Source organism: Amphibalanus amphitrite, unplaced genomic scaffold (genome assembly GCF_019059575.1).
Source record: "Amphibalanus amphitrite isolate SeventyFive unplaced genomic scaffold, NRLGWU_Aamphi_draft 000292F_arrow, whole genome shotgun sequence".
Lineage (NCBI taxonomy): Eukaryota > Metazoa > Arthropoda > Thecostraca > Balanomorpha > Balanidae > Amphibalanus > Amphibalanus amphitrite.
In genome coordinates, this window is record NW_024881787.1 from 393686 (window position 1) to 419653 (window position 25968).

General features: G+C 46.6%; 2 protein-coding genes across 9 annotated transcripts in view; one reads left to right on the top strand and one right to left on the bottom strand.

Moving 5' to 3' along the window:
- The window catches only part of LOC122387615 (corrinoid adenosyltransferase-like), an 85680-nt gene extending 69355 nt beyond the window's left edge, over positions 1-16325 (bottom strand). For 2 of the 3 annotated variants that reach the window (XM_043377969.1, XM_043377970.1), the window contains exon 1: positions 16171-16325. In XM_043377969.1, coding sequence (XP_043233904.1) covers positions 16171-16304 — 134 coding nt within the window. In that variant the 5' untranslated portion in view covers positions 16305-16325. The remainder of the gene's footprint in view (positions 1-16170) is intronic. The other variant, XM_043377968.1, reaches the window with a different exon arrangement.
- A 278-nt stretch (positions 16326-16603) lies between these two features.
- The window catches only part of LOC122387614 (flotillin-2-like), a 29482-nt gene continuing 20117 nt past the window's right edge, over positions 16604-25968 (top strand). For 2 of the 6 annotated variants that reach the window (XR_006257630.1, XM_043377961.1), the window contains exon 1: positions 16744-16910. Coding sequence is in view for 1 of the 6 variants with exons in the window: in XM_043377961.1 (XP_043233896.1) it covers positions 16898-16910 (13 nt within the window). In the remaining 5 variants the exon portion in view is untranslated. Of the gene's footprint in view, positions 16670-16692; positions 16713-16743; positions 16911-18721; positions 18747-25968 lie in introns of those variants that run through there. The other 4 variants (XM_043377962.1, XM_043377963.1, XM_043377965.1 and 1 more) reach the window with 4 other exon arrangements.

Below are 25968 nucleotides of genomic sequence, written 5' to 3' on the forward strand. Positions count from 1 at the left end.
GCCATCCGGAGGCTCTAAATAAAGGCTTAGAGGAAAATAGATGCCAGATTCGTGATCAGCGGGTACGAATCCATCATAAACGACTTTTGATGTGTCAAGGTCAACCAAAGGTCATTCGAGGTCACATGAGGTCAACATAAAACTTGCCCTTTTCCAAACAAAATATATATCATCCGACGCGGCTTGACAAGACAAATGCGATGGTACCACTGCCGTAGCTCTAGGACCATTTTTGTCTAAGCTATTTGCGAAAAACTAAAACCACAGCTCGGGGTCGTTGACCTGACCTCTGATCTCAGGTCACTAAAACTATTTTTGTATTTTTGTCTAGGTCAAATGCTACCCAACCGTGCTCGTAATTTGTCTTTATCTTTAAAACTACATTTTTAGCAGCTATTTGAAGTTCGCGTCTGTGACACCGAAGTTTGCCGTGCAGGGGTCTAGAAAAATCGACTTTGTGACGTCATCAATGGGGCTAGGTCCAATTTTTTTTTTATTTCAGAAGATGCCAAATTGAATGAAGAAAAGGTACTGAAAATTTCGCTCTCCTATCCCTAAGCGTTCGGAAGCTATCGCAAATATTCGCCAGGAGGGGGGGGGGGGCGAAAAACGCCCCCCCGGGCCCGCGAGGGTTAAACTAGTGTATGGGGCTTCTTGCCTCAGGCCGTGGGGCGTTTTGCCCTGGAGTTGGGGCAAAATGCCCCATTTGCAGTTGCTTCGCAAAGCACTTCCTAGCTGGGAGTCCGATCATATGTGAATGAATTTGAGGGATGGAATTTAAAGTAAAATGTCCAAAGAACACATTGAGCACAAATTTGGCCTTCCAGGTGATGTGAGACAAAAGAAGGTACCTATGTAGCGAAATAAATTATCTGGGACGTCTTGCCCAAGGCTACCCTACTTTATACCCTACGTACATTTGCTATAGGTACGTAGGCTTTTGTACGTGACGTACTTTTGTCCATACGTACTTTATACCCTACGTACTTCTGCGATACGTACTTTTGTCCGTGACGTACTTTTATCCATACGTGCTTTTTACCCTACGTACATTAGCTATACGTACTTTTGTCCGTGACGTACTTTTGTCCATACGTACTTTATACCCTACGTACTTCTGCGATACGTACTTTTGTCCCTGACGTACTTTTGTCCATACGTACTTTATACAGTACGTACTTCTGCGATACGTACTTTTGTCCCTGACGTACTTTTGTCCATACGTACTTTATACTGTACGTACTTCTGCGATACGTACTTTTGTCCTTGACGTACTTTTGTCCATACGTACTTTATATTGTACGTACTTCTGCGATACGTAGGGTAGCCTGGGGCAAGACGCCCCAGATAATTTATTTTGCTACATAAATGTTGTCCCACATCACCTAGAAGGCCAAATTTGTGCTCAATGCGTTCTTTGGACATTTTACTTTAAATTGCACCCCTCAAATTCATTCACTTATGATCGGACTCCAAGCTAGGAAGTGATTTGTGAAGCAACTGCAAATGGGGCATTTTGCCCCAACCCCAGGGCAAAACGCCCCACAGTCTGGGGCAAGTAGCCCCATACTCTAGATTAAAGATTTAACATGGTAGTTGGCTAAATCTTATGTGAGAGGTCCGTTAGACCTCTGGAGGCACGGCACTGAAGTTAGCACATTCCATCCTGTCAGGTGTTCAGCTATGACACTATTGTATGAGCAGGTTTTTCACCTGCCTCATAAGACCAAATAATACATTATTGCAATGCAAATGTTTACAAAATACTTCCTTTGCCATCCAGTTGTTGAGAAAAATACACATAAAGGCATAGAAACATACTGTTCGCCAGCTACCGAACATTAGAAAGTGGGTAGCCCGAACAACACACGAGGTAAAACGCCCCATGGGGCTTTCTGCCCCGCGACCTACTGGGGCGTTTTACCCCATCACGTAGTTCGGTCAGAGAACAACGCCTTGCACTCCAGCAAGACATAATTTAACACGAACCAACCCGCCATGATAAGCGTTAGACAATAGTTGTTCAAAATACATAAAAGTTGTTAACCTAATGTGGACCATAAAAGAACGCCATGATGCATAATCTGACAAAAAAACATAAAAATCACTCAAAAAACACATTTTTGGCTATATCTCCCGAAAGAGTCATCACAATTTCTTTCCAGTCTGCTCATATAATGATCATATAGAGCACGTTTTATAGAAGAGAGGATGTTTCCCCAGAACTCTGCCAGTTCCGAGAAACATCGGTGAGGCGTTTTACCTCGGCGGGGCGACTTGCCCCGGTCTACCCTACTTTTGTCCCTGACGTACTTTTGTCCATACGTACTTTATACTGTACGTACTTCTGCGATACGTACTTTAATCCTACGTACTTTTGCTTACGTACTTTTGTCCTACGTACTTTAGCGATACGTACTTTTGTCCGTAACCCAGGGGAGAGTGGGGTAAGATGCCCAGGGTGGGAAAGACGCCCCACCCCCTCTAGCGGGGAAACAAAGAATCGAACCTGGAAATAAATGTTCTTAGCGTAAAGCGGAAGCCTGCCTTGTTAACTGCACAAAAGTTTGCGAAGCTCAGTTGGGCAACGGCTGGCTGGTGATTGCATGTTTTTTATTCGCTGCTTTCAAAAAATATTTTGGCGTCAAAACATCGTAAATATCAAAGAAGGTAGATAATTTTTGCATCCCTTGCTATAGTCGTGATACATTAACATACGTGTACTGTGTCCCAAACAGTTTGTTTCAGGGTGTAGTTTTATGGCTAACAAATTGTGCTGATTTAATGTTACTTCGGTACCTTGGGGTAAGATGCCCCCTGTCCTGATGGGGAAAGACGCCCCCCTAAATCCGTAGGCTGTCCTTCAAGCAGCCCGTCAAATCATTTATTACATATGTAGCGGGGTTTCGCGGCGTTGCGGGGCTAACCGGGCAGTGTCTTCCGATAGTGAGAGTCGAGAGAGAAGAAAGCTCCGCCAGTGCGCTCCTAAAAGGCCTTCTCTCTATCCAGCCCCTCGCGAACCCGTTCCGACTCTGACTCTATCTTTCCGGGCGGATCAATCATCGGAAACACATAGGCTAGGGTTGAGGGATGGGATGAGTGATAAGTGATAACCAATTGTCCCTGATCACAATGAAATAACTCAACTCTACATAACCCAAGGTCCCACTCTCAGACAACAGCGCCCTTCCTAGCTTGAGGGTAATCTCCCACCAGATATATGTATCAATCATTCGTCCATTTATCCATCCCCTTACAACCCTGCCATTCGTCCACTTATACCTCGTAATTTACCAGAGCTGACCATCTCCGGTCCCTCCCCTTTTTCCTAACTTCCCCCGGTGGTGCTAGGGCGCGCGCAAAGTCGTTATCGAGTCATTGGCCTTAAATTTCATTTAACCGTTATCCCTTCATAACCACAATGTTCCGTACATCAGACAAACGCTTCATAATGCTCACGCTACACAATTAGAGATACGACCCACCACAGATTTCGGCACTCGACCCTCGCGTTACGTGACTTATTGCGGTCCATCCCATCACCATGTCGAACTACCTACTATGCATTTCAGACCCCATGAGACCCTGTTTTTTGGCGATAACTTATTTAATATTTATCCAATTGGCTTCAAATTTTCGCACAGCACATTTCAGCTCAAGCGCCAATTTTCGCTAATATGGTCTCTTAACAAAATATCAATTGTTACTGTTAGGGTACTTGTCGTTGCCTCGTAATGTTAAAATCAGCTCCGTAAATCCGTCAGTGGAGTAGAGGCTATCCGTACGTAGGCGTGACGTCACAGGCACGTGACCATTAAGCTCCGCCCTCCCGGCGGACGGAGCGGTGACCTTGGCCGGTCAGTCGGATGCGTGGAGCCGACGGGGCAGTAGCCGCCGCACCCAAAGCCGTATGCCGGACCGGGGCGGCTCGCATTGGACGTGGCTGCCTTGCGGTTGCCGTTGCAGTAATAACGATACAGCAGAAACTAGCGCTCGTTATTAGCGCACTAGCCTTCGGTATTGCATTTATCGCAAATTAACCTGCACCTTGTCAATCAATAAATATATATCTACTAATTAATACTAAGTTCAGGGCTAGTGACTGCATTTTTGCTTGATCGAACGTCATTAAAAAAGGCCGTTGATGTCAATTGACTGTGAACTGAATCGTCGGTCAGCCTACGTCAAATTTGCAAGACATGGTAAACAGTTACACCGTAGCATTTAAGAAGTGTGGTTGAAACATGAAATATATTATGCTTATGCGTATGCTTGAGATGGATTCATGTGATTGAACACCTTCAGAACTAGCCCATTTTATAATTGGCTAGATTGAGGTCATCGGACTGACTTGACCCCGGGCTTTCGTGTTGAACTGCAAATAATTAAGATACCTGTAAGCAAGTACCCTACTGCCTCACTATTGGAGAGCTTGAAATGTTACTTAAAACCCTCGCCGGCACAGGCCATTTTGAGTCCTTCGACGGCACAAGAGGGGGGTTGGTACGACCCCCCCCCTCGCGTTTGGCCCCTGATCGAGCTAGAGCTTCGCGGAAAAAACGAGCGTGTTGCCCGTCACGAGAGGAAGCCGACGATACCCAATTTTAAGGTCCTAGGTCATCGGGTGACCTTCCAGGTCAGGTCAATGACCCGAAAACCGGGAAAATCGGGACCTGTAAGAAAGTCGTAAAGTGTGGCTGCTAAGTGGTTTTCCGGGGTGCTGATCACGAATATCGCGTTAGTTTTGATCAGAGATGCTGGCTATAAGCATTTAGACCAGGTCGGGTCAGGTCAGGTTAGGTCAACCGGTAGGGGTTGTGACAGGTATTCGTAATACGTGTCAACCACCTGGGACAGCTTCGTAACATGTTACGAAGGCACCAAAACTACTTCGTAAATGTTCAAATGGTTGCTAAATTCGAATTCAGCTCCAAAAACTAGCCTAGAAACATGTAAAACTCGAAAAAGTGAACCGAGGTCACCCAAGGTCACCAAAGGTCAATGACCTGACCTGACCTTCAGGTGACCTTGACACCCACCCTAATGCATGGGAGCAACATCAAATCACATGTTTGAACGTTTGAAACCACGAAAAGCTTGCAAACGCGCGGCTAATGCGAGCCGACATGCGCCGAACCGCGATTTCGGCCAAACATGGTCACAGAAAAGAGGTCACAGGTCAAAGGTCATTGGGGTCAGGGTCATGAAATTTTCAGGGTAGGTGTAAAATTGATCATTGCGAGGGTACTGAAAGTTTCGTCGCGGTCGGCCGCTTTTTACGCGAGTTATTCGCGAAAAACCTTAGGGGGGTTGCATCAACCCCCCCCCCCCTGTGCCGGCGAGGGTTAAATTTCACAAAAAGACGCGATTTCTTTACTAGCCTATGCGCTTGTTTCCCTTATTCTGATGTCACATTTTTACCATGCGCAATAAATCACACATCACATTTCTGCTCCCTTCTCAACGCTTCCCGAATAACGAACACAGCTCGTGGAGCGATGTCTTAGGCAATCGGAAGTGCTCACGACTCATCATCCTACTCTGTTGTTTTCTGCATAGATATAACAGCGTCTTCAGAAACAGCGATTGACGCAGCCAACCATATCGATATTTTCGAATAGTGCAGAGGCTTCGCATGATGTCATAGGTGACAGAATAGTGACACGACCTGACCATGAGGTAGGCGCCGGAATGTGCATTCATTCAGATATTCAGATAGTGCATGACTCAGCTCTCCATTTAATGTTGGTTCTGGGGAGGTTAATATCCTCATTTTGATTATTCTTCTTATTCTGAGCTGGATCGGCGTTGATATACCAAAAAGAGAGAAGCGGTTACCAACTCCCCCAAATGAAGAGCAAACTTTCGCTCATAGGCACTTCCTGTCGATTCCATGTATGTTTCCAGTGCACGGCCCCCGTGCGACCTCTCCGCGGTGCTGCCGCCGACTGAGCCTGCATAGACCCAGCGCGGTCACGGCCAGTGGGCGGAGCTAAGTTGGGCCCGGCGCAACGTGATTGGCCAGCGCTCCCATCCAATCCGCTGCGGTAGCGAACGAGCCTCTATCCGGGTGCAAAATCTAATTAGCATTACGAGCCTATGACAAGTTCTCTAAATATTGACATTTTGTTAAGAGACCATATTGATGAAAATCGGCGCTTGAGCTGAAATGTCTAATGTCAAAATTTCAAGCCAATTAGACAAAAACTGAAGAAATTATCGCCGAAAAACAGGGTCTCACGGGGTCTGAAATACATAGTAGGTACACAAAAAAACATAAATGTCCTTCGGCCAGCGGTTCCGAGACTACGGCTCGCAGGACACTGTGTAGTCCGGTTTCCGCGGGGGACTTATTTGAAATTTGAGACCGGGGCTGGGTAACTAAGGTCCGTCCGGGCTGCCTGCGTCGTCTCCGTATAGCCGCGGTTTTCGGGCCAGCCCCCGGCGACCGAAAGGGATTAGTCGTTCGTCGGCTTTACACGAATCCATGACTACCAGTTATGCCAAATTGCCTATAAGAAAACGAAAACTAAGCGTACCACGGCCCGCGGTGCGGTGGGCTTATCTAAACTTTGAAACCGGGATGGGTAACTAGGTCCGTCCGGGCTGCCTGCATCGTCTCCGTATAGCCACGGCTTTTGAAACAGCACCGGCGACCGAACGGGTTAGCCTCCGTTGGCTTCACACAATCCACGACTACCAGCGTTATAGGTGCCCGAAGCCCTATCTATCCGTTGCTGGTAGTTAAGCTGTCGTCACAGACCTATCCGAAATGACCGCTGCACGGCCGGAGTAAATCGACTAACAGCGGGGTGGCCAGTACCGACTTACCGCGATCACCCGACTCGCATGCTTTGGTATTTAATGTTCACCCCCGTCCTGCAGCATCACACGTTTCTTCGCGGGACATTACTTAACCGGCGGCATACGTCTCCTCGCTGGGACGCCTGGGGTCCTAACCATCTCCGAAACTACCTACGTCGCTTATCGAATGTCATCCTGCGCTGATCACTCAATGGACCGATAGCGGACCTAACCTATCTTTTAAAACCGGGCGGGGTCACTAAGTCCCTCCGGGCTGCCTGCATCGTCTCCGTATAGCCACGGCTTTATGGGGCCCGCGCCGGCAACCGAACGGATTAGCCTTCGTCGGCTATGCACTCATCCTCAATAATCGATCCTCAACTCGCTCTCATCCTTTCCCTTCACTTCGCGACTTATTGCACGTATCCAGGGCTTACCCAAGCGAGGCCTACTATTTAAGTGGGGTCTATCCGAGCTGAGCTTCATTAAGGAAATCCGATTCCTCTACGTGTACAGTCTTCTTCCATTTCACTCGCTTCTCATCTCCCTCCTAACCCGTAGCCGCGTCGGTGGACTTTCCACGCACAGGGGCGTGACGTGCATTATCTGTCCCCTCTGAGTCCCTTATTCATCTTAGGTGCGGGTTGACTTTAGTGGGGATGATTTACTGAGACTCTAGCTCGAACTAACAACTCGTCTTTCTCGTTCTCGTCCTCAACCGTCACCCCTTTTTTCAAAGTTAAGCCACCGACCAGTGCGGACCAGGCTGAGCGGAAACTCCTTAATTGAGGCCGTTCTGGGTTGGAAAATGGGAACGTATGACCCGGCCAGTGCTGACCTGACGAGGATAAGCAGCTCCTGTGCGGGCGCTGTTAGGCAGGAGGATGAACAGCTCCTGTGCGGGCGCTGCGTTGGCCTTAGGACAGGAGGATAAGCAGCACCTGTGCGGGCGCCACGTTTGTTAGGCAGGAGGATAACCGGCCAGCACTGACCAGACAACAACAAGGGGTGGAATCGGTTCGGGTGTTTGAGGCCAGCCTGGCCACTCTCGTGGTCTCCGAAACGTGTATAGTTCTGGTCGTCCCGTACGCTGTACTACCAAACCACTGAGCCAATCACTGACGGCCGCGCCGGCCGGCTCCACCCACCTTGGGCGGGATCGGGCCCCACGGGCTCGATAAAATACCTGGGCCCTATCGGATTTGGATGTCCCTTGAGAACCAGGCAGACGAGAAGAAGAACTGTTCTGTTACCAAATACTATGGCGGATTGGATACCTCGAAACCACTTCCTCTCCCGCAACGACTTCCTCTCCGGCTGTGTGGATGGCATATGGTCTGTGACATTTTACTCTCCGGTCCTTTCCTTTCACCACTCCTTACACTCGTATTACAATATGTACAGGTCCCATTTATTGACATTTTCCTGACACAATGCTTTAAAATCCTGTACATGTCAAACTTAGAGAAGAACGTTCCGTGACCAATGACCAGGCCGTCCGGCAAGTGAACCTCACACGCTGCGCGGTGCGGTACAAAGTCGCCTAGCCCCTGTCCGACTCACCATGGTACATAATCCCCTCTGTCCGTCTTAATCACCACGGAGCACCAGACGAGGGTTCACTCCACGTCGGCACGCGTCTCGCACCACGCCCATAGTTAAATATTTGGCCGAAATCTGATTGTTAAATCAAGTTATCTAGACTGAATGTCCTCAAAATAAATTGAACTACCTTAACTGAATGGCCTAATTTATTGCGCAATGACACAAAAAAAAGAGGAAACATAATGTGGCTCACATAGCAGTAACGAAGGGGGGGGGGGGTGATTATTTGAAGGATTTAGGGACTAGATGCGTGCCCGTGATTACCGTGACCTTACTTGAGATGGAGTCGCTGACATGATGGCCGTGTCCGTCCAGCGCCCGGCCAGGCGGCCGGAGCCGCCGCCGGCGCCGTGATGCCAGCCGCTGGTGTCTCGTGGGCTGTCCACGGTGTCAGATGTGAGCCGAGAGCGAAGAGCGGCGTGGAATCCGTCGTCCGAGAGAGAGCCAGAGAGAGCGTTCCAGTTCCGTTTCATCAACTTATACTTTTGATGACGTCATACTTCAGAGGGCCGGGCAGCATCTCTTTGTCCAATCTTCGTCCTCCATTCTAAGAAAGTGCGTTTGGCTCCGCCTTCAAACGTTCGTGATTTGCTGAAGTTCGGCACCCCCGGCCATGGCAGTCACACCCTTTCACGCAGCGGTCGGTTGGAATTCGCCGCCGGCGATCACGGCGTCTGGGGCGCCAGGTGGCGGGGCTGGCCCTCCACTCCCCTTGTTTTGAAGTCAGCTCCGGCCAGATGTCCTATATTTTGTCGTTGGCGACCGAGTTCCATTTCATCCTGTTTTCGTACAAACCGGGTCGGTCCCCGCTCCCCTTTCTTGTTTTGGTTCAAATCAGGGCCGGTCTGCACTCCCCTCTCCTTGTTCTTCTCTTCTGGCGGGGTGCCGAGCGTGGGACATTGTCTTGTTTTCCAAAGGTCAAACTGATTAATGGTTCGAGACGGGCCGAATGGCGCGTTTCGGTATGCTATTTGTCGACTTCAAATCCGGGTTCTCATGAAGCGGGGTGGTCATCTATAGGGGACCCCTGTTTGTCAAAGCCGGCTGCGTCGTTTCTGTGGGCGCCGGCTGGGACGGAGATAGGGTATCAGCCGATTTAGCCGGCTGACCGTGTCTGTGCGGCGCTTGCAGATGGCTATGTTTCAGCTTGTGACACAGCTTGCAATTCCGCATGAAAGATGAAAGTTAAGAAATGTAGCGCATCTGCGTTACACATACTTGTGATGAGAGACAAAAGCCGATCTGGGACTATTGAGAGTCCGGTACGGTCGGGTGCTCCCCATGCCGGTCTCTCGGCCCACACAGCGACTTTTTGGGCGGCATCTGACTCTGAGAGCCCTCACGACGGCCTCTATGGGCCCCATTATTGGTTCCAGGGCCCCTCACGACATCCTTTGAGGGCTCCCACGTTGGCTCCACGGGCCGCGCTGGCATCTGAGGTCCCCACGATGGGCTCGAGGGCCCTCAAGCATCATGAAGACCTATAAGGGCCCCACAGTGGTCTCCGAACGCCACCACGGAGGCTTGTTTGGCCACGCTGGACTATGATGGCCCTAACGATGACCTCTTAAGCCCCTTACGACTACTTTTGAGGGCCCTCACAATGATGTTTGGGGTCTACTGCAGGCTCGAAGGGACTACTGATTCGTTCAGGCGATTCACGTGCCTATTTATGTCACTTATAGTGCAGGGGGCATCTTACCCAACGCCAGGGGGCGTCTTTCCCACCCTGTGGGGTAAGATGCCCCCTTTCACTTCTTCAGGAAAATGCTTAATAGCAAAAAAAAGTTGTCATATTTCAGGCACGAAAGTGTGATATTTTTGGAGAAAAATGATGTTGGCTTCCGTTGAAACACCAAGTTTTGGCTTTCCGATCGTCATTTTCGAATAATATATGACATAGTCAAACCCTGGGCATCTTTTCCCACTCTCCCCTACACTTATTTTTCTCCACTGACGAAGGCACGTTGTTGTCCGAAACGTTTGGTTTTATTCGCATTGTTTTTATATTGTCATTGTCCGTGAGAAAAACATACCCATATGGACTGGTCTCAGTTCATGTAGAAATTGTTGCATATTAACCCGCGCCCCGTTGGGCTCTGCCGAGCAACGCGCCCGGTTGGGGGGGGGGCATTTTGGCCCCCCCCCCCTAAGATCTCGAGAACCACGCAACATAGCGACAAGCGGTAAACGGCGTTGGATAGCCCCAACGGGGAACTACCTTGTGACCCAATTTTATTGACCTAGGTCAAACCGATGACGTCACAGGTCAGGTCAAAGGTCCAATTTTCACCGTTTACAGGCATTTCAGGAAATGCGTTGTAAAATCGAGTGAAATGCATTTCATTGAAAATCATCGATGGGAAAATGTTCTTCAAACACATATTTTGCTATTTGAGGTCACTGATACCAGGTCAGGTCACAGCAAGGTCAGGTCACCGGGGGTCACAATATGAAAGTGTCGTGTGATACATGTTTTATGGTCCATTTTACATGACAAATGCGATTATGTGGGTCAGGCAGCCTTTGGGGCCAGCTTAGGTCACGTTTTGTTCAAGGTCAGGTCAAGGTCAGGTCAAGGTCAGGTCAAGGTCAGGTCAAATTAGGTCAAATTTCAAAGTTAATACTTTTGCATAAAATGGGTATTGAATCGATGCAGCTCGTCACGGGGAGTTCAATGGTGGTCTTTGTTTTGCCGTACGTGGTCTAGAATCGCTAAAAATTGAGTTCAAAAATTTGACGTCATCAATTTTGAACAGTTTTCGCTATAACTTGGCCAAAAAAAGATATATCGATCTGAAATTTGGTATGTATATAGAAGAGCGCTGGGACTATCACATATATTCCGGTTTTTTCGAAATTCGGAAAAATTTTGGATTTTTTAAAAGTTTTTCTAAAAAAATCAATTTTTTGATTTTTTTGGTCAAAAACCAAAAATTTTGAAAATCCGAGATAGCAGTTTTGTAGCGCCGCTTTTTGTCTACTAGACCATATAAAGAACTTTGAAATTGCTTGATAACTGTAGATTTAGTGAGCGTTTCAAGATTGCATGTTTTTTGCTCATTTTTGCTCGAACATGACCTCAGTTTGACCTCAATAACTCCTGACCTAAGGTGACCTAAGACTTGAAATTTGGTGTGAAGGTGTCAAATTGATGCCCGGGAAGGTACTGAAAATTTGTCGGCGCTGCGCGCCGCCGTTTTCTTGCTATTCAGGAAAAACCACAGGGGGGCCAAAATGGCCCCCCCAACGGGGCGAGGGTTAATAACACAGATAAAATGAATATTAGCCCTCACCACACATATAAGTAGAGGTAAGTAGACCGCGCCCCCTGTTTTTCACCAATAAATCGCGGCAAAGCGAAGGATTGCGACGATTCTTTGGTGCCTTGGAGTTAATCAATTTTACAACTTCCCGGAAAATTAAATAGCCCTTATAATTTTTGCATCTTGTCTGAGAATTTTAAATCCCTGAACCAAATTACCTTTAACCTGTGATTATTTTTCTCAAGATCATGTCAGGCCAAAATAGCAATTGAAAGTCAGCGCACATCTGTGTGTTTCCATAGTCGTTTCGTGATTAGCAACGTGACAACATGTGAAATATACTATCTAATGTTTGTCTCATTGATTGTTGTGGGTGCCAAGGTCACGTGAAACTCAGGTTAAGGTCATTTACTTGAAATGATCTCGGTTAACTTCCTTAAATTTACACCTTTTTTTCTGTGGTTTTTAGGAAGTGTTGGTTTTATTAGCACTCATTTTAGCATTTGAAAACTAGGCATACTTAGGTATCAGTTATAGTGCCTATGCAATATGTTGCAGGGCTGTAAGTGCTGGTTAACATTCTATGGATAGCCGGCAGAACGCCTAATGGGTGATCTGGCAAACGATGGATAAAATGATTTCTTCCGTGATAGAGAATTGACGAGCTATTGGAAGGCTTAAAACAGTCACTTTTTGATGGAGGAAAAAAACTTTGCCATAAGTATCTATGCCATTGAGTAAATAAAAGAGCCCACTCTTCGCCGCGCCCGGGAAAAGAAAAGGTTCGCTTTTTCTATCCATGCTCAACTTTCCCCACGACGTGTCTCAGCTTACCCCGCCCATGGGGTAAGATGAGCAACGTGCAAGATCATTTTTGACGTAGCCTTTTCAGTACAAAAATAAGCGGTATGAAACATTTCTGGCCACCATTACATGCGCCAATGGCACCACTCTGTCCGTCCAACCCGTAAACGCAGAAAAATGATCAGTAAGTTAGCCTGTAGCATACGAAAAACAAAAAGCGGCTCAACTTACCTCATTCTCCCCTACGTAACACAATTGAGGGCATTTTTAGGCCATCACAGTATTTGTCAACAATTGTTGCTTGGGGGACTGGGGAAGGTGGTTACTGGCTAATCTGTCCCCCCAAAAAAAGAAAACGAAACCGATCATCCGCGAAAAGAACTATTGAACTCGAACCAAGATGACGAATCGATTTATAGGTATGCAGGATGACTAACGATGCCACTTTTTGACTTCTTGTGTCAAATAAATTCCATCATCTGGATAGCACGTCAACATTCTATTTGACATTTTGCAACAAACGTATACTATTTGGCGCGACTAGCCTCATAAATGTTCTGAAACTAAAACGTTTCTTCGCAATTAACTTGAACCACGTCATCCCAGCTTATGCACGACAAAAATAAAATGATGCTTCAGGATCACTGGCCTGAATTCCAATGCTTAAAGTTTACTCAAAACCGGTGTGCCTGCGGCACTCTTCGCTACATCTCGTGACGGCCACCATTGTGTTGCATTTTTCGGTAAGCTATAAGTTAATAAGGAAAGGATTGGTGAGTGGGTTGAAAACAGCCCTCACCCTCCACCCCCCCCCCCCCTCCTTCTTCTGGAAACATAAGTAACCGAAAGATCTGGCGATGGTTTATCCACCTCCTCTGCCGCCGCGCTGCGAGGTCTCGATTCGTTCGGTATGTGGCTTCCTGAGCGGTCCTCCCCGGAGGCAAGGTGAAAGGTCATGGCCTGTATCAGAAATTTATACGTTGCTGAATATGTTTTATAGTTCTTCCAAGGCCTTGGGCACCGTTTTATTATATCGGATAAGCATTGCCAGGGGCGGCGCCACGGGTTTTCGATAGGGGGGGACGGGGACCGAAAATCGAAAATCCCAAAAGTAGATACTGATCGTGTATGCAAAAAAAAAAAAAAACGAGGCACGTAACGCCGCGAAACTTGGCAAGGCCCAAAACACATCGAATGGTGCATCCCGTTTCCAAACTTATCCAGGACACCTAGGATCGATCACCTTTTCAAGCATCCTTGCCTCTAAATCAAATTTTGCAGTCTTGCCAACTCAAAGCTGGTTTCCTACAAGCTACGAATTGCTTAGGTATGAGTAGCAGTGCCAGCTATTCTTACGTTTCGTACTTTCAAATTTTCGATCTTACGTCTGGTCAGCTTCAGGGCTTCACCATCATATAGTCATGGAGGAAAAGTGGGAATGTCTTCTGCTCTGACAAGTGCGCCAAAACTGCAATATAATTTCAGAATCATGACATCACCACCTGATCCATATGCAACGGGCAGGGTGAAGCTAATGGCTAGCCGTCAGTGGTCATGTCATCGGTGGTCACTCAAAAGGTCATGCTAGGTCATGGAAGGTCACCAGCCGTTATTTGATCACACTTTCTGATGGATTTTACTTGCCAAGAGCTTCGCGGGAAAAACGAGCGCATGCACCGTTGAAAAAATTGAGTGAAAGGGTCTCAGGTCCGGCGACCTCTGCAGGTGAAATGCCCCAGGGTAGGATTCCGGTGCTTGTTGATTAACTTCGTCAAAAATGGCAGTAGAGCTGTGATGTCGGCACCATTGTGTTCGTCATGACCGAGCTGGCACGACCTGCATCGTTCTCATATTCACCCTCCAATCGTAACAACTACAGCAGGGATTGGCAAATGGCGGGGCACCCCCTTTGGGAGGTAATGAAGGTCTCTGGAAACCTCATCCCACATCTCTTTAGCATTAGTGTCTCTCCTTATGGAACAGGTTTCTTGACTGGTCTGTTTCACCCCAGAATTCAAAGACTAGCCAAGGTAAAACCGAGCGCACCACAGTGAGCACAATTTGATAAGCTGGTGTATCTCAATTTTCATGTAGAACCTTTCACGTATCACGGACCTAAAACCCTTTCGTGCACTCATGCAAAAGCAACTGCCATGTTTCAACCGCTGGTAATGGCATTTTCACAGCCGCTGACGTAAGAAGGGGAGGGATGGGGGGCTCGATAAGACCCCCAGCCGTTCGGCCGCCGACCGAACTTAGTTTTGCAGAAAAAAAAAAACGAGTGCTATCGAACCCCTTGACGAGAGGGAGCCGATGCTATATCCAATTATAAGGTCTTGGGCTACTGCGTGCTTTTTTGGTCCTGCCTGTGATCTATCCGAACACTTCTCCCCACAAGTGCTGGGGTTAAATGGCATAGATTTCAAATGGTTCCTGTGGTAGAACTGCCATGCTTGAATTTGACTAATTAGGAATGGAAAATTTTCATATAGTAACGGAAATCTATGGAATTTCAGTGAGCTTGGTTTTATCGGCAATGGGGTCTGGCAGTGGGGTGGGGAGGTAATAAGTAATAACCCTGCCTGGCGCCCCAAAAAGGGGGCACGATCCCCGAGGCCCTGCCGATCACCTTATAACTACAGGCATCACAGCTCCACACCTTTTGCAGATGGCCAGGACCCCTTGCGATGCATCCCAACAGCAATCTTTATTCAGAACCTGCCTTGATTAACCAACGATGCATTAAATGCGACGGATAGCTCTATAATGCATTATTATCAACTATTGAAAGGGCCTCGCCGATAGGGGGGTACTGTACCCCCCTAACTTTCGATAGCGGGGGACCTGTCCCCCCCGTCCCCCCCGGTGGCGCCGCCCATGAGCATTGCAATTTCTTGTCAATCAATACATCTAAAGAAAACTTGATCATAATCTTATGCTGCGGCAATTGTAGTTCTGCTTATTGTTGCCTCTTTATGATACGGGCCAACACCACCTCCAATGCGCTGGAGCTCTGGCGTTCTACCCCTCCCCGCAACGGACCGGCCCTCGGGCTAGGTGTGTTAGTACTGAGCGCAAACCTGTAGTAGTCACGTGACTTTCATTCACGTAGCGGGAAAGGAAGCTGACGGGCTCTGGGGAGGCAACCGGCGCGGAAAAATAGCACGATTGTAGTTTTGGAAGAATATCTGTTGCGGTAAGAGGAATTATACAAAACATACGTCCTAGGAGCAAACATGTGTTATTCCTCCATACTTTGCACTACAATTCCTTTCTCCAATGGCCAGCACTTAGCAAATAATAGCGCAATTCTAAATTGGTAATATATGTGGGACGCCGGTGAAAACAGGGCGCCGGAGGGCATATTAGTCACGTGACATTTGGAGCTTCTCCCCCTTTGTGGGCCTTCTATATTCTAAACGTCACGTGTAAACTTCACGGACCTTGATCAAATCGCCCCAGGCGCCCTGTTTTCACCGTCGTCCTATATGTGTACAGTAGCAACTGCGCCTTTACATAGCCTTGCAACTGCGGGTCCCTGTACCAGGCCGTGCCGAATGCAAAAATTACAGTGTTCCAATTTGACAAACACCATTTCTACGGTGACATTTACAACGCAGCGATATGAACCATTGAAGAAAAAAAAAATCGTGAGCAGAGACGTCTTTATTTCTATAGCAGCAGCACTTACTTCGTATTTCCGGAACTAGGTGTCAGTCGCTTAGGGGTGTTTGAAAATGTTCGCTTGCAACAGGAGAGGCGAATTTGATTTAAAATTAACATCCTGCATTGAATAAACGGAACTACACCCGCGCAAGCCGCCATGCCTTTTGTTTATCTAACCTGATTTTTTGGTTTACATGTTGTGCGTAATTAGACCAAACCACAAGACATGAGCATCGGCGAGATTGCTCTTGGATTATTTTAAAGTTACGTCCCACTCTGTCCGTGTGAGGTTTTTTGATCGCCAATCAACGATGCCAATTTCAGGTTCCTGCAAAAGGTGGTGAAAATTTATTGCTGCTACACATGTGTGGCACATTTTCCCGAATCCCCCATTTTTCGATGACGTCATCAGTCCAAACACGTATTGGTTAGTGGGGGTTTTCTTACATGTTGAGCGGTGTCATTTCGCGATTCTCGGACTCGACATAAACAAAACCGTGGAGAAATTGTTTTGGAAGGGGTAGGTGAGAAAGCGTGATATAGGAAATAGTTCACTTTTAACATGGGGTTTGAACATGAATAGCAGTTTTGTAGCTTGAGCTGAGACAAGCACAAATCAGGAGCTTTTACGGCCCAACGTCAACGTTCACCCTCAGCCGGGGGAGGTTTCAGTTCAAGTTGGGGAAACTACGAGGAGGCAGGAGCCAAGCACAGATTGGATCAGCCCATCAACAGCTGGAGTGGGCGGGGCGATGACCATATATGGTAAAAAATCCGACTTCATCTTTTCCATGCATCCTAGCATTCAAATGAAAAAATAAGGCATAACAATACAATGTTTTTTGACCACACACACAATGACAAGGCCTACACTCACTCGGTGCACAATGCACTGGCAGCTCTAAATCGCAGAGTTACAATACAAGGTCAAACAGTGATTGGCAAATATGGCAGATTGAAACAGACGCGCCAAAAAATGTAAGCAGCACCGTGGTTTGAAAATGTCATAATTTTTATTATTTCAGTTGGGGAAACTAGCCCGACTGGAAAAAATGCCTCCACTACGCTGAAGTTCTCGGCGGAGGTGATGCGCCGAAATTTCGGCGCAAGGGTTTATGCGCCGAAATTATTTTACCAAGCCATGCTTCATGCGCCGAAAATTTTCAAGGCTTACTGATGGCTGCAGGCTGTAGCCACACACTTTTCGTCGAGGGGGGGGGCTGGCATGTGTGTGTGGCTGTCTTCCAGTGACTACTGTACAGACGGTTGTTGGCACGGTCGACGGGATCGGGCAGACAATAGACATCAGCAGGCCATGCGGGACCGAGCACCAGCGTTCGCTATCACAAAATCTCCTGACTCACAAACTCACTGGCATGTTCCATAATGTAACCTTTATTTTGTTGCCCGGCTCTGATCAGCAGTAGTGCCCAACCGGTGACTGACGCCTGACGGGGCCTTCAACAGGCGTGGTGCAAGCACGGCCGATGGGATCGGGCAGATACCAGGCCACGCGGGACCGATTGCCAGCGTCCGCTCGCAAACCACACGCCGGAAATACAGGAATCACAACGGTCAATACGCACACAATAGCATACGTTATCTGAACTAGGGAATCCGACAATCCATAACCTCACTCTCGACCGGTGAACTGTTCCCGCCGTGGGAGAGTCACAATCAGGTTCACTGAACATGACTTAAATACCCTGAGACGAACACGAGACAAGATAAGTGATATGTAAGATGTTTAACTCCCGAAGACATTTAATCCTCGCCGGCCGAGGGGGGGTTGGTGCCTGACGGTTTTTTTCGCGATTTACGCCGAAGTACGCCGAAAATTTCGGCGCAAGCCGTCGATTTACGCCGAAGTACGCCGAAAATTTTCGGCGCAAACGCCCAACTACGCTCGAGTTCTCGACGAAAGCGTGCATTTTTTCCAGTCGGGGAAACTAGTAACTACCTACAAGGCGAATATCAAAAAATTGATTGGTCAATAAATGGACTATTAATGATCATATATGGGTCGCCTGTGAAAACAGGGCATCGGAGGGCATATTAGTCACGTGACATTTGGAACTTCTCCCCCTCTGTGGGCCTTCTACATGCTAAACGTCTCGTGTGAATTTCACGAACCTTGATCAAATCGCCCCAGGCGCCCTGTTTTCACTGTCGTCCAATATATGGTCATAAATGCAGCCCCCGCTACTAAGGGTGAAAAATGGTAGAACAAGCCCGTACGTACTAGCGGTATGGGGTCCACTTCGGAGAGAAAAGGCTTCCATTTTTCACTAGGAATTACCGATCAGACCGGTACCGGTACCAATCAGACAAGCCAGACCCATGAACAGAGCATTGTTTAGTCCGCCGTTTGCTTGAGTGAACACTGTATCATCCGGCTTGTTCTCGCGCATCCCACGCACTGTCAACCACTTTCTAGGGTCTGTTGAAACAGCAGACTTATTTTTCAATTCACTTGGTCAGTTGAAGAGGCAGAGCGTGCTGTATGTGTCAACCCTTCCTCCTGTCGTGTAAAAATTAGCTTGTGATGTTTTAAGCTTTTTATCTTGTGCACATCATACATCATTAATGCTTTATTTTTAGGTAGGTAGATATGGTAGATATTCAGTACTTTCAGTATCTTATACAGTGTTTTAATGTTTATGTATATCGTATGTACTTCTATAGTAGGTACTATTTATCTGTTATGCCTTCATAGTCATTTACACTCTGCCTTTATAGTCTTTTTTTACACTATAGGTACTTTTACTTTTACTTCTATAGTCTTCTGTACTTGGAACAGATCATTATTTTTATAGTGTGTTTGGTGTGTGATATACTTATATGACTTCACCTGTCATTGGGCCAAGCCTGTTGGTGATTTGCTTAAATACAGAAATACTGAATTAGCGTGATTTGATTAAATTCGGCGAATTGACTCAAAAATGGCGATAGGAAAACGGCTTTTCTGCAGGTTCTGGGCGTCACAATCAGCTGGCCATTCTATAAATGGATTGGTGTTTTGAAAGAAAATTGTTAAAAGATTTAATTTAAAGGGACCCTCCCACCTTAACATTAGTTTTGAGTTGAGATAGCCAAGTTTGCGGCCAGGCTCAGAAACCACCATTTATCCTGGTCGCAACCCCCGCAGCTTTATGGTATTCAAGAAATTTCTTCCCTTTACTTGCAGGGTGGGACCAGCTTGGTCCCTATCTCTTAACCATTACGGGAATCTGATGACGTCATCAGGCTTTCGAACGTCCGTCATTAAGTTTGACTAAAACGTTTTGTAGCACGCGGTGGTATATGCTATTTGCGCGCAACATCTGCCGCAAACGCCGCACTTCTAAAATAAAGTCGCTAGAAACAGCGGAGATCCCAAAAAGTAAACAAAAGTAAAAGTCTAATATCTTGAAAACCGGTGAATATTTTTCGGTGAAATTTGGTAGATATTCGTTTTCGCTCTTTCTGAACCGAGCGACATCACTTTCATGCCAATTCATAAACTTTTTTGAAGGTGGGAGGGTCCCTTTAATTACAATAAGCAAAAATATTTAATTTTAAAAAGGTAACTTAACCACAATTAGAAAAAAACATAAAAAATAATTACATTTTTAAACCACAATACTGCTTACATTTTTTGGCATGCCTGTTTTAATCCGCCATATTTGCCAATCACTGTTTGACCTTGCATTGTAATTCTGCGATTTAGAGCCGCCAGTTAATTATGCATCGAGTGAGTGTAGGCCTTGTGTGGTTAAAAAGCATTCTTATGCCCTATTTTTTCATTTGAATGCTAGGATTCATTGAAAAGATGAAGTAGTCTGATTTTATGACCATATATGGTCATCGCCCCGCCCACTCCAGCCGTTAATTGGCTAATCCAACTTTTGGGCCTTCTCAGCCCGGAAATGGTCCCTATCATGTCGAAAAAGGGCCCCCTCAAAACATAACTTGGCCCTCTCAGGTCTGAAATGGTGCCTCTTATGCCTGAATGAGGCCTCAAATAAGCCCTCTCTGGCCTCAAACGGGTCCTTTAGGGCATGAAATGCAGTGTTCCATTTTTCAGACTTTTTGATGGCAAATCACACCTCATTGGGAAAATATTTTCATCTCTAAAATATGAATGACCGATTGACCGACTTAACTTCATCTCTGATAAGAGTTTCATGTATCCCCAACAGCCAGTTCACATGTCACCTGACAGTTGATGCACCCACATCCTTTTGTTCCACACCCTGTAAAGTTTCTGACCTAAAATCCTGGTTTATCAGTTGACATAAAAATTAGCATTACACCATTTTGCAGAAATACTTCAGTTATTTACTTTCTTTTTTCTCATCCTAGGATTTTTTCTTCTTCACCGGCACACTCAACCAATATCCAATTTTAGAACACTGATGAAATGGGCCCTCTCAAGCTTGAAATGGCCCCTTCAGGCCTGAAATGACCCTTCTCAGGCCTGCAATGGGCCCTCTCAGACCTCAAACATGCCCTTTAGGGCCTGAAATGGACCCCTTCAGGCCTGAAGTGGGCCCACACAGGCATCAAATGGGCCCTCTCAGGCCTGAAATGGCCCCTCTCAGGCCTCTAACAGGCCCTCTGGGGCATTCCACGATAGATCGACCAAAAAAACTTAAAATTTACACCCGCATATTTTATTTTTTGCTTAAAATTGGTCTAGTGGGTTGTTATGGGCGGGGAAGCCAGCTGTGCCAAGGATATTTTTCTTCGAACAACGGTTTCCGAGATATAGCCTCAGGCAAGTCCTGGAGGTCACGCTGCAACCCTATGTTTGGCGGCTTATAACTCAGAAACTATTGGTTTTCTATGGTAAAAACTTTATATGGTTCAACTCGCCATGGGTGGAGAACCTGCCCCGGCCACCCCGGCCGTGGCCGGGGTAACTTTCAGCCTACCCCGGCGCGGCCGGGGTAACTTTGTCCACTTTTGTAAATCCTAAAAGCTATCTCCATGCGAAAAACTGCCACCTATAAGTGTCTCTCATTATTCTTATCTACCTTGAAAGGTTTTTTTAAAATTTACTTTATTTTCATTTTGGAGCTTCTATGCTCTCATTTTTTTTCATTGCGCAGCCCGACAAGTTTCATCTAACAAACCTAAATCATATTTAAGGGCCGTTATCGTAAGATGGCACTGCAATATCATCACAAGAGAGGACGAGGGTAATATCAGTGAGATAGAAGGACGAGCTGTTGGGGGCTGGGGTTCAAGGCTCCTCCAACTTAACCCGCGCCAGGGTGGTGGCTCTATCGTACCTAACACGTTGAGTCGAGCGGTCGGCGTTTCACGCTCCTTCTAACTCGGCTTCTGGGCTACGAGGCGAAAAGCGGAACGACGTTTGAAAGAGGGACAAACGTGATCAGAGAAATCTGGTCAAGTTTTAGGCAAGCTCAATCATAAAATCACCATGGATAATTAAATCCAAATTTCTCTGATTTTAGCGTTCTCCAACGACTTTTCTCAAAGTTCATAACATAAGCCTGTCCCGTAGCTCAGTTGGTAGAGGCAACGGACTCCCGAGAGCCCGGGTTCGAGTCGCTCCGGCGCTCGATATTTGAGACTCCTGACGGTGATGGTCTGCGGTTGGTGGGAGCAGCCTCAGCCAGTTGAAGTCAGTTGAGTGGGACAGCCCGTGTCCGGCTTTGAAGGGCACGTTAAACTTTGGCATCTAAATTATCCCGTTACCCGGAATTGCGCGATCGGACGGTAGGGTTCGGGGTCTACCTACGCAACAAGCTCTGCTTAGCGTGGGCCCCCGGCTCTGTCAATCGGTCCATTCAAAAATTCGAGCTAAATCACTGCAAATAAAACATTGGATAACTCGTAACGGCAGACATCCATTGTTCCATGCCACAGAATAGGGGTTTGTTGATAACCGTTGCGTTGACAAATATTTGTGCATCATCGTCTTTCTGACTTTCGGTCGCCGGCCGGGGTAACTTTTTCAAACATTCTCCACCCATGCAACTCGCAATCAACCAGCAAACGTTTTGGCTATCTCGGATTTTCGATTTTTGAAAATTTTGATCACGTGACATCTTGATCTTTTTTTCGAAGAGTGACCTTGATATTTTCCCAACCGAAAGTCGCAATTTTGTCTGATGACGATTAAAGCCTTATCAATTGTCATTCATATGCGACAATAAAAAAGTGGCTTTCAGCCTGCATTGCCCTGAGATCAGGTCATTTTTTGACCTGTCCTTTGTAAGTCAATGACAGAAATATCGGCTACCACCGAAATGCATCTGACCGGTTCAAATACTTTTGAATCATGTTGAGTTAGGCTATTATTGATGGTACTGGTGCAGCTTTGTATCAGTGACCCGCTGAAAGGTTCCGAGGTCACGCATTGAACACACAATAATTTTCCGTTTTTGGCCGTACCTTTTGATCTAATAAAGAAAGAGACGTAGAAGAGGCACCAATCCGTTTGCTTTCGCCTAGTGCCAGTTCGTTTTGAATTTCGATACCGATGACCTGAGGTCAGGTCAATTTCTTCATTCTTGACCACCCCATTATAAGTCAATTGGGGAAAAATCAGCTCCCTTATTTTTACACTAAAACGTGTCGGAATTGCCTAATATACCATGAGTGACTCCATACGCGACTAACTTTGACTACCTTGAGACCTTTTTTGCTGTTGGTCAACTGTGACGTTGCTCTTGGGTCATGTGACGTCATTAAAGGTCACCAAATGTTTTTTGCTAATAACTCCTTACAGGTTTGAGATACAGCCGCGCGGATAAGCCCATTGTGTTCAGCTCGTCAAGGCCCATCGAATGATATATATGATGACCTTAAAGTCACGTGACCTAAGGTCAACTTTTGACCTTGACCTTTCGAGGTCAACATACGCATGTTTCGATGCGGATCGACGAGAGGATCGCGATGATGCTATTAGTGTGTTCCTAGCTGGGATCAAAAGTTATTCGAGAAAAACTTCATATACATACCGGGTGGCCCAGAAAAAACGTTCCGAACTTTGGAGGCCTATATATCAAAGTCGAGTACAAATAACGAGCCAAAATTCTCATCAAGTTTGCGTCATTTCTTTGCGCATTGGTATGCCAAATTATAATACTATACCATCATTTTCAAGCTGGCAATCTTGAGTTGAATTAAGTAAGACGTTTTTGCTTTTTTTGCCGATATCAAACTATAGTGATGATTGGGTTAGACGTCCCATGTTATAAAAAAAGAATAAAAGATAGAGCACGTGAATGAAACCAACATGTATGTTCTTATCTTAAATATTTTTGTCTCACTTATGTGCCAACTGCCAAATATTCAAATACTGAGCCAAAATGGTGCTCATGGATGCCATTCGTTTCATCACCAAATCATGTCTCGAGCAGGAGTGGCATGGTGCATGGATTACTGCTGATTACCCTCCTTTCAGTAGATCAAACAGTAAATCGACCGGATAAGGAAAACAAACTAAAGCAGACTGGTTCCTGTGCCAGAAGACCACAGAATAGCTTATAAAAAAACAACATTGCCAGCAGATGACAAAAAAAAAATGGTTAAAAAGCTACCTTTTCCCAGGAATGTCAGCCAGGAAAGCATTTGAGCCACAAGATGGTTAGAAAACTGGAAACTTCTTCCGATGCCGCTGGCACAGAGCCATCGTGGTTGCCTGAGGGAATGTGTCATCCTGAGACCCGAACCATTAATGAGACTACTATAGCTGCCAGTAGAAGTCATGGCTCTAGGCCGCGGTGCCGCGGGGTGAAAGTGACCAGTTCACTCACATTCTTTGGTAAACATCGGAGCAAAAAAGTAATTTTTACATGGCATGCTTGAAACACGAACCGTTTAAAATGTAATTTACTGAACAACATGAAAATCACACCATTTACTGAAAATGTGTGCCGCATTGACTATTCGAAGTTTCAATGTTGTATCTTTATCACTTTCTGAGAAATATTGATTTAAAGTTGGGAACGTTTTTTCTGGGCCACCCGGTATATGTAGTGCCGCCATTTAGACTTTCTTTTTACCCCTGTGACGTCATCTTTGACCTGACCTGAAAATGACCTGAGTAAAAATTGTAGACCTTATCCATGTGTACCCTGTGCCGTTTACCGCTTGTCGCTATCTTGCTTTGTTCTTGAGATATCGATAACTAAAAAAATATTTATCTGATAAGCCTGAAACTGTTACAGGTGGATTCAGAGCCCCCGATTACCCCTGAGACCGATTCTCGTCAAATTCCGAGAGATGAGGGTGTCAAATTGGAAAAAAGTGGTACGATCTATCGTGGAATGCCCCAGGAGACTCGTCAACATTTACATGAAAGTCGCAGCACAAGTTCGGTCTCACGGAGCAAAACAAAACGGTGTACTTTGGGAGCCCATCAATCTGTGCCAGAATGAGTAATATTTTTTCTGGATGATATTTTATACAGTCTGATCAATTTACGACCAGAAAATGTGAGAAAATCACGCTTTAAAATTTGTCGAAAATTAGGGTATTGGCCACTTCTGAACCCAGATAGCGGCTGTGTGGGCTGGTCGGGTGTATGTGGCCACTTGCTGCATTGCACATTTTGCGTCGCTTAACAATTTTATTGCTGTTTTTGCTAAGCACAATGCACGGAAGACCCAGCGAATATAATTTACTTAACTTGTGCATTGTGCAATACATGATTTGGCACGGTATCGAGGGAACCATAGGTCTTGTGCCTATGCATGATATTTAGGCAATACGTTTATGCAAATGGTAGATTGATGCTTCATGTCAATTCGTATGCTAAATGTCGGCACGTATTGAATGAATCATTCAATCAATCAACCAAACAATCAATTGGCATGTATAAACCCGTATAAATGGCTCGCAACCACTAACAGCAATCAAACCATCCTAACTCGGAAAAGCAGCCGGAGCACTGATGAGGCTCGAACCGGAACTCCACGCTGTGAGTTTCGCCAATGATCCATCATCATTCCACCAAGCTAGAGTGACCGGCACCCGAACCCACAAAAACATTAATTGGCTTTGCCGCCGACCTCCCGGCCCCGCCGCCCGCCCGGCCAGACTTAGCCCCGGCCGTAGCCACCATCTGGTGTAGCTCAGCGTAGGAGTGCTCGACTGTCAAACTGACCGGTAGTGAGGGACCCGGTTCGAAACGCTTCGCATGCTGGATATTTATTTCTCGGTAGGAGGCTTTGCGTTTTGTTCATTTTTCAGAAAGATTATTTGGTGACTGACCTGTTTTCTTTCTTTGCTGCAATTCATGAGGAGACCTTGGGAGATGGATGGTTCCGCACCCCACTTGGGAGATGGGTGGTTGACCCCCCCCCCCTCTGGGGTTTTGTGAATATCTCTAAAACAAGTGACCACACACAGTACACACCCAGCCCTAGGTCCGCTCCCTCCCTCCCCACATCACCCCCGCCCCACACCACACTCTCCAGCCCGCCTCATCCACCGAGCCGAGCCAAATCGACAGGCCTGACCCTTACCCCCCCCCTCCCCCCAGCCGGTGTAACGCAGCGTCCGGTCAAATCGCTCTAACAAGCGGCCCGAGCCGGTGTCATACAGTGTGGGTAGCCTGTGCCGCTTGACTCTCGGGTCATGCGGCACAGCCTTCCGGTACCAGGCTGCTGCTGCCAATGCTGAGCCATAGGAACCCGGTGGATAAAGAGTAGCGGACCATCAACCTGTACACGACTGTAGGTACTTACCCTGCACAATTTGAAATCGATTATTTTTCTATAAGAAATTTTGCTTTTAGAACGGGACAAGTGTTAGTGTCACATTATCTTTTTGGGGATAGAAGATGGAGCCGTCTGCAGAGTCG